The 9840-nt window shown below is 38.7% G+C and overlaps 1 protein-coding gene across 1 annotated transcript; it reads right to left on the bottom strand.

The window, feature by feature from the left end:
- Positions 1-4646: 4646 nt before the first annotated feature.
- Positions 4647-5734, bottom strand: LOC148501127 (uncharacterized). The gene has a single exon (XM_088450897.1). The coding sequence runs from the start codon at positions 5697-5699 to the stop codon at positions 4647-4649; it is 1053 nt and encodes a 350-aa protein (XP_088307023.1). The 5' UTR covers positions 5700-5734.
- Positions 5735-9840: the final 4106 nt, after the last annotated feature.

Genomic DNA, 9840 nt, shown 5'->3' with positions numbered 1-9840 from the left:
ACCATATTCTATACTATATACCACTATACAGCTCTACCCCATATTCTATACTATGTACCACTGTACACCACATTCTATAGTATGTACTATACACCATATTCTATACTTTGTACCACTATACACTATATTCTATACTATGTACCACTATACACCATATTCTATACTATGTACCAATATACACCATATTCTATACTATGTACCACTATACACCATGTTCTATACTATGTACCACTATACACCATATTCTATACTATGTACCACTATTCACCATATTCTACACTATGTACCACTATACCCCATATTCTACACTATGTACCACTATACACCATATTCTATACTATATACCACTATACCCCTATTTTCTATGTACCACTATGCACCATATTCTATACTATGTACCACTATACACCATATTCTATACTATGTACCATTATACACCATATTCTATACTATGTACCACTATACACCATATTCTATACTATGTACCACTATACACCATATTCTATGCTATGTACCACTATACAGCTCTACAGCATATTCTATGCTATGTACCACTATACACCATGTTCTATACTATGTACCACTATACATCATATTCTATACTTTGTACCACTATACACCATGTTCTATACTATGTACCACTATACACCATATTCTATACTATGTACCACTATACACCATATTCTATACTATGTACCACCATACACCACATTCTATACTATGTACCACTATACACCATAATCTATACTATGTACCACTATACACCATATTCTATACTATGTACCATTATACACCATATTCTATACTATGTACCACTATACACCACATTCTATACTATGTACCACTATACACCATAATCTATACTATGTACCACTATACACCATATTATATACTATGTACCACAATGCACTGTATTCTTAACTATGTACCACTATACAGCATATTCTATACTATGTAATACAACATATTCTATACTGTGTACCACTATACACCATGTTCTATTCTATGTACCACTATACACCATTCTATGTACCACTATACACCATATTCTATACTATGTACCATTATACACCATATTCTATACTATATACCACTATACACCACATTCTATACTATGTACCAATATACAGCTCTACACCACATTCTATTCTATACACCACATTCTATACTATGTACCACTATACACCATATTCTATACTATGTACCTCTATACACAATATTCTATACTATGTACCACTATACACCATATTATATACTATGTACCACTATACAGCTCTACACCACATTCTATACTAAATAGCACTATACACCATATTCTATACAATGTACCACTATACAGCTCTACACCATATTCTATACTATGCACCACTATACACCACATTCTATACTATGTACCACTATTCAGCTCTACACCATATACCACTATACACCACATTCTATACTATGTACCTCTATACAGCTCTACACCACATTCTATACTATGTACCACTATACACCACATTCTCTACTATGTACCACTATACACCATATTCTATACTATGTACCTCTATACACCATTTCTATACTATGTACCACTATACACCATATTCTATACTATGTACCACTATACAGCTCTACTCCACATTCTAGACTATGTACCACTATACAGCTCTACACCATATACCACTATACAACACATTCTATACTATGTACCACTACACACCACATTCTGTACTATGTTCCACTATAGACCATATTCTTTACTCTGTACCTCTATACACCATATTCTATACTATGTACCACTATACACCATATTCTATACTATGTACCACTATACAGCTCTACACCACATTCTACACTATATACTACTATACACCATATTCTATACTATGTACCACTATACACCATATTCTATACTATTGCAGGAGATGTTCCACTACCAAGTCCCTTCGATTGTCAGTTCTGTGTTTCCCCCTTACCAGTCGACTGGGAACCCCAATAAATTTAACAGCAAGTCGTGTTTTAAGAGATTGAGACTGAAAACTCATTTATTCCGATGGGGTTAATATAGCAGATTCTTTAAAACACACAGTATCTCATTTGTTACAGAAAACAGGATGTGGTTCAGAGAAGTAAGACACATACTAATCTTTAGATACAAGGGTATTTCCAGAGTCTAGTGCACTTCCTCTTTTGAGATGGTCTTAAACCTTGAGCATATGACACCAAGACTTTTGTTACATTATAAACATCTATAAATTTCTAGACGAGACAGCAGGGTAAATAACCCACAGATTAAATCAGCTGATCCTAAACAAAGGGGAACATGCAGAAACACACATTCCCAACAAAGGTTATTAGTTCATAAGATAGTAAAGCAATAATCAGAGATCAGTATTATTTATAACTATATATGCTTGATTACATAGGGGGGAATACATTTATCTCTCTCATTCCCTCCTTTTATAATTAATCTGATCTAGCAGTTGAGCTTCTGGCAGTACAATTTGTCTACCTATCATACAGTTAAGCAAACAGTTTAGGAAGAATGGTGCTAATGGCTATGGCCCCACTGAGATGATGCTAATCATACTGTCCGAGCGAGGGGCCTAAAGGCGCGAATCACACATATTCATTCTCGTAAGCTGTTCACGACTTTTCTTTGCCCAGCTCTTCTGCAGTTCTTTGTATTTGGAGGAGTCCAATGCGTTTCTTACAAACTGAAAAACAACAGAAAAACACTTTAAGACATACATATATCAATAATCCTAGGCTCACTATTTTCAGAAGGAACATCAAAATGCCCACAATCCATCCTTTTATCCCACTAAACCAGTTAGCTGGATTGAGCCAGGAAAACCATCCATCTGTAGAAATGTCATATTCAGGGTCATTGTGTTTTTTCCTGAATTCTTCCTTTAATTCCTGTATTTTATCTAAATGTTCCTCTATAGCTTCTTCTATAGAGTCAGTTCTATTGAGGTAATTACAACAGGATTCTGCTACTACCATGCACATTCCTCCTTTTGCTGTCAAGTAATCCAATACCATTCTATGTGCCTGGGCTTCCCTCTTTATCATTTTTACATCATCCAGCACCAATCTAAATGTCTCATCATATATTTGGGTTACATTATCTAGCAGTTTTGCTAGGGCTTCTATGTTATGTGCATTCTGTATTGTACCTCCTGCTAGTGCTAAGCCCATTTTCTTATACCATGGAATGAATATTAAGTCATGTGCATGTGTATTACTTTTCTTTATACTACGGTGGGCTAATTGGTGAGTATTTTGGGCAGCTTGCACCTGTTCTACAGTATATTCCTTCTGAATTCGCACTGCAGGAATGACTCGTCCTATAGTGCACATGCCTGAAGCCCCATAAGGTATCCACTTATAAGCACGTCTCCCACACAGAAAATACAACCCTTGTTCTAGGATATATGTATATCCCAGAACCACTCCGTATGCCACTTGAAGCACACTTGAATCTCTGCTGTGTCGGGTTATTCTGCGATATTCACTTATGTTCTGGGAGTATGGGCCTAGTATGTCTCGATTATTTATACATGAATCGTTTGCTTTGAACCACTCTCGTATAATTGCATTGGTTTGATTAATCTGTACTTTGATTTCTCGGTGTACTACCAGTTGTCCTTTGTCACACCATCCTAGATAATATCCTTTGTTATGAGTGGAATTGGTTGTGAAATTTACTTGGGCCTGTGAACATGTTACCTGTCCTACTCGTGCCTGAGTAGGAGTTAATACGAACCCATCTGGAAAGATTTGTTTCGTTGTGACTGGAGGTGCTTCTATGCAGAATTGTGGATATCCGATGGTATATGCTGTCATAAATGAGACAGGAGTCTCTACCATCGTTTTGTTATATGTGCTGCCCAGACTATAATTAAGTTCCTTAAGCTCTGATAAAGTCAGTGGTACTGCTACCCAATGCATGGACCTAGCACTGACTGGGGCATGTGTGCATATCCAACAATCAGTCAAATTCAATGCTCGAGCTACCATCATGTGGGACTGTATAACTGAGTTGGGCCACACTGCAATGTCCCTTTTTCCTCTTGTCAAGGTATGATTAGTTTGAGTAAAATTCTTCTGTTCCTCAGCCTCTATTATCATTATTCCAAAGAAATATGTATAGGTGAGCACTATAAAGAGGCTTATACACATAATGCATCCCCACACACCTCTATCTGGATTAGGACCCATTAATTCTTTCCACATGATCATATTTTTTTTTTGTTTTTTGTTTTTAAAAATCAAACTTAACTTTAGTGAGTTTGCAATGTGACGCGTAAATCCAAGTCTCTCTCCCTTTAACTTTCACCGATGTTGGAGTAGTCAGTAACACTTGGTATGGCCCATCATATCTGGGTTCCAGCGATTTCCTGACGTGTCTTTTCAGATAGACCCAGTCACCTGGTTGCAGCTGATGTGGACTGAGATCTGCCTTAGAATCTGGGAGAGAGGCGAAAGCTAGAGAATGCAGAGAGGTGAGTTTTTCAGTTAAGGCTTTTACATATGCAGTTAAGTCAGCATGTTTATGTTGCATTTCTTGTGGATAATAACATCCTATTTTAGGGATAGTCCCAAACAAAATTTCATATGGAGACAGCCCTGTGGCTTTAGATGGGGTGGTTCTTATACTAAACAGAGCTATTGGTAAACATTCTAACAAGTTCTGCATGTTGTATTTGTTTGCCTGTCACTGTTTTAAAGTCTCCGCTTTTCCATATGTTTCCATAATCCTGCGTAAGCCCCCAAGCATATCTTGAATCTGTATAGATGTTGGCTGTAGCTTTTTCTGCATATTCTAGAGCCTTTGTGAGAGCTACTATTTCTGCTGCTTGTGCTGATAGATGTGAGGGTAGTGGTCCTGCTTCTATGATGTCATCTTGTGTGGTTACAGCATATCCTGTGTAAGGTGTCCCATTTTCATAATATCTAGAGCCATCTACAAACAGTTCATAATGTGCATTTGGGAGAGCAGTGTCTGTAACATGTGGTAAAGGTGAAGCTTCTTGATCCATAAGGGCCAGACAATCATGACAGTCAAAATTTTTTGAGTTGTATATTTTATCGTCCCTTACTTGATCATTTTGCTCTTCATCACTTGCAGTGCAGGCATATAAGTCTGAATAGACCATATTTCTCCCTCCTTTTGAATCTAGTGATTCAGGATCTTCTTGTTGCTCGAGTAAGCTTGGAAGGAGAGTGGCAGGGTTGAGGGTAGTACATCTTCTTATAGTTACGTTAGTTGCACTGAGTAATGCCACTTCATATTTGGTTAGCCTTGCTGCTGAAAGGTGTTTAGTTCTGGCTTGTTGAAGTATTTCTGTTACTGCATGGGGTACTTGAATAGTTAATGGATGATCAAGTACGATGTCTGTGCTTTTGTCTTTTAAGACTGCTGCTGCTGCTACCGCTCTGATGCAAGTAGGTGCCCCTTGGATAATGTTGTCTAGCTTGCTGGAGTAGTAGGCCACTGGTTGTTGCTTCAGTCCATGTTTTTGGGTGAGCACTCCTAGTGCATGGCCTTTTTCTTCGTGGCAGTAGAGGGTGAAGGGTTTGCTGTAATCAGGTAAGCCTAGGGCCGGGGAAGTGGTGACAGCTACTTTGAGTTGCGTCACTGCTTCTTCCATCTGCTGGGGAGTGGGATATGGGCCCTCCTTTTTGGTGCTGTCATACAGTGTCTGCATGAATACCGAGGCTAGGGGGACCCATTCGCGGCAATATCCTAGGAGAACCAAAAAGGAACGGACTTGTTTTATAGTCTTTGGTACCTTGGCTTGTAATATCAGCTTCTTCCTTTCCTCTGTTAAATGCCTTGTGCCGTGTGAGATGCAATGTCCTAGAAAGATCACTTTCTGTTTTGCTAGTTGTAGTTTTTCTTTGGAAACTCTGCAGTTTTGTTCCTCCAGGAACTTTAACAAGGATACAGTCTCTTCTTGGCACTTGCTTTCAGATGTGGTAGCTAGCAGTAAATCATCAACATACTGGATGAGTTGAGTTTCATCTGGAAATAAAGGTCTCCATGCTTGAAGTATTGTGGACATAGCTTCAGAAAAATCACTTGGTGAAGTGGCACCCCCTTGTGGCAAGCGTGTCCTGCAATACTGTTTTCCTTTATGTGTAAATGCTAGTAGACGCTGGGAATCTTTTGTAATAGGAACAGAGAAAAAAGCATTTGCAAGGTCTGCTACGGTGAACCATCTTGCTGAGGGTGGTATCTGATTTAGGAGAGTATGTGGGTTTGGTACTATTGGGGTGTTGACTACAAGTCTCTTATTTATTTCCCTCAAATCATGAACCAGTCTGTATTGTACTTCTCCTTGTTTTCCTGTACCCCACTTCTTTACAGGGAAGAGAGGGGTATTGAAAGGGGACCTGCATTGTATTATGACCCCTATGTCCAAGTATGTTTGCAGCTGTTGTGAAATAGCATTTTCTTGTGCTGGTGTGAGTGGGTACTGTTTAACAGAGACTGGTATGGTACCTGGTTTGAGGGATAGTTGTACTGACTGCACTTGTAGAAGTCCCACATCAGTCTTTCCTTTTGACCACAGTCTGTCAGGTACAGTTAAAATCCATTGTGGCAGCAAGTCAATTGCTGGATGTTCCTGAAATAGATAAACTTGTATGGCTGCCTCAATACTATTGCTCACCTCATTTGGAATATTGCTGGTGTACTTGACTCCTTTTGGTGTGTATTGTATTGAGGCTTGCATAAGTGCGAGTATATCTGTTCCCAACAGGTTCACCGGACAGGTGGGAGAGGTAAGGAATGCCACTGGAACTGGAGTAGGTTCATCATTAATAAGCAAAAAGAGTTGTTTACTTTCTTTGAGAGGCATTGCTTGACCTCCCAGACCTGTGCCTTGTATTGTCTCTGTAGTAAGAAGTTGAGGGGGGATCTGATCATGCATAAAAACTGATTTCTGAGTTCCGGTATCAATCACACAATCGAGTTCTTGTCCTGTGGGTAAAGTAACAGTGACAGTACCTGTGGGTGTGGTGTTATCCTGAAGTGAAGCAAAGACAGGCACTGATGACATGGGAGCTGTATATCTTCATGCTTGTGGGTGCTGCATTCCTGCAGTGTACGGATGTTCAGACATCTGTCGCTGTGATAACAAATATTTCTGATGCTTTCTGCAATCCTTTTTTTGGTGTCCTGGAAGTTTACAAAAGAAACACTTGCCTGCCATATCATTACCTTGGGAGTCATACTGCTTCCTCTGTGTATAACCTTTAGTTGGTTGCTTTGCAGTTGTTCTCTGCCGCGGTGGCTGACTCTGAACCAGATTCACCGTCACTACCTGTGCTTTTGTAGCTTTCCGGTCTTTCTTATCCTGTTCAACATCCTCAATCCCTTCCAATACTTGTAAAATTCCTTCAATATCCATTACCATGGCTTCCGGTCTGATCTGAAATAACTGAGTTCTCAAGTCATTTCTAAGTCCATTCAAAAACTTCGTTTTACACAGCCTAGCTCCTGCTACTTCTGTAACAGGATAACCTTCTTCTTCCTGTCTAGTAATTAGTTTATCATAATATGCCCGTACTGTGTCTGTTTTTTGAACTAAATCTGGTGCAGCTGGAGCAGTTTGTTAAATCTCTGCACATCTCCATTGTATTCTATTTAGTAACAAGTTTCCACTATGTTGGCTATATCTTGTTCCTACTGCGGGAAGTGCCACAATTTCTGGTCTGCCCTGTTGAACTCCCTGAACAATGATTGCAATCATTTTATCATATTCTCTATGTCCTGTTGATGCTTTTACAATTTGTTCCAGATCTACCCAACATGGTCTGTAAATAGTTTTAACCTGTTCATTTTCTGATAAAACGTATGTGGATGTCGTCTGATATCAGGCAAATCATTAACAATTCTTAACATATCAGATTGAAACCATGGGTTATATACCTCTTGTTCAATGTATTCAGGACCATTTGCAGGATCTACTTGCTCTGCATTAAACCTGGGATTTGGAGATGTTTGTACTCTTATAGGTAAAATGTGATGTCCCTCTGGACCCGCTATTGTACCCCTACAAGGACTCATGTTATGGGGTGCCAGTCTTTTTAGTACATATGACATTTTTGTTTATTTGTAAGGGAAGTATTAGTTACATTACTACCTTGATTACATGGTGGGGCATCAGGTGATACCCAGTTATCACAAGCGGGACATTTCTCTGAACCCTCTGGGACACAAAAATGACAAAACGTACATTCTCTTCCTCTAGTTATATCTAGATTTACTTTATCTTGTGATTCTATACCACACCATTGATATGGTATTTAAGTCAATCCTTAGATACAAGTTCTGGGATGTTAATGTGGATACTTCATTTTGTATTGCAGTTGATGGAGCTGCCAGTCTAACTGGTACATATGGTGGTGGGTTATCTATAACATCATTTAAATCAGACCTTTTCCTATGCTCATCCTCTATTTCTTGTGTAACTGTTTGCCATATTGTGACAGTGTCCAAATAACCCTTCTTTGTCAACCAGTCTATATTATTATTTCTGAACCGTTTCCATTTGTCAGGGTCTAGCATACCTTCAGGTGGAAATCCTGCTCTTTTGAAAATAACAGAAATACCTTTGAGAGCTTTCACGCCCTCTCTCTGACAAATTATTTCTAGGGGACTCAATTCCCTAGTCCTTGTACTAACTTGTGCACCCATTATCTGTGTGAGGGATCAGGTCACGGGACAATACTGTAGTGGGCTACTCAACTGTATCGCACTGCTTAGATTACTGTAATAATTAGTCTAAAATCTGTTATTTTCTGAGCTTTCTATGTATATTGTTCGTTTTCTTTTGCCACTGACTGATACGTTCAGAATAAACACTGGGACTTCCTCTTTCAATAATTCTCTGTACTGACAGGGGAAATTTTCTACTATCACTATAACACAGTATTTCAAATTGCAGAGGTACAAAATTAATAGGTAAATCAACCAAACAATCAGGAAACCCTTGTCCTACAAATCTGTCAATTATGTCTTTATCAACATGACAACCAATACTGACCACAAAAGAAATATCCTTGTTTTGTAAAACACCAGAATGTACAATAGAACCTACAGATTGCAATTGACAGTTGAATTCATTTATATTTTTCTTATACCAGAGAGTAACAGTACTCAAACAGTTATTACATGGCATTCATATAACATTAATTTTTACTGTATCATGAAAATAATTCAGAAACAGACAATCGGGTTCAAAATATACCAGGTATACTTACTACATATATATAGACTGTCTCACAGGCAGTAAACAAACACTGACGTAGTAATTAAGTTGAAATCATAACTTTGAAATTACTCACCCGGGATTGTCAGTAGTTGTGTACAGCAGGCGGACGTGGTGTCATCTATTCTGTAGCAGCGGCACTGGTCCCAGAAATCCTGGATCGAGATCAAGAAATCTCCCTCCTCCGAGCCCCCATGTAATGCAGGAGATGTTCCACTACCAAGTCCCTTCGATTGTCAGTTCTGTGTTTCCCCCTTACCAGTCGACTGGGAACCCCAATAAATTAAACAGCAAGTCGTGTTTTAAGAGATTGAGACCGAAAACTCATTTATTCCGATGGGGTTAATATAGCAGATTCTTTAAAACACACAGTATCTCATTTGTTACAGAAAACAGGATGTGGTTCGGAGAAGTAAGACACATACTAATCTTTAGATACAAGGGTATTTCCAGAGTCTAGTGCACTTCCTCTTTTGAGATGGTCTTAAACCTTGAGCATATGACACCAAGACTTTTGTTACATTATAAACATCTATAAATTTCTAGACGAGACAGCAGGGGAAATAACCCA

This window comes from Taudactylus pleione, unplaced genomic scaffold (assembly GCF_031769625.1).
Source record: "Taudactylus pleione unplaced genomic scaffold, aTauple2 ptg000534l, whole genome shotgun sequence".
NCBI lineage: Eukaryota > Metazoa > Chordata > Amphibia > Anura > Myobatrachidae > Taudactylus > Taudactylus pleione.
This window is presented reverse-complemented; position numbering and strand designations above follow the sequence as displayed.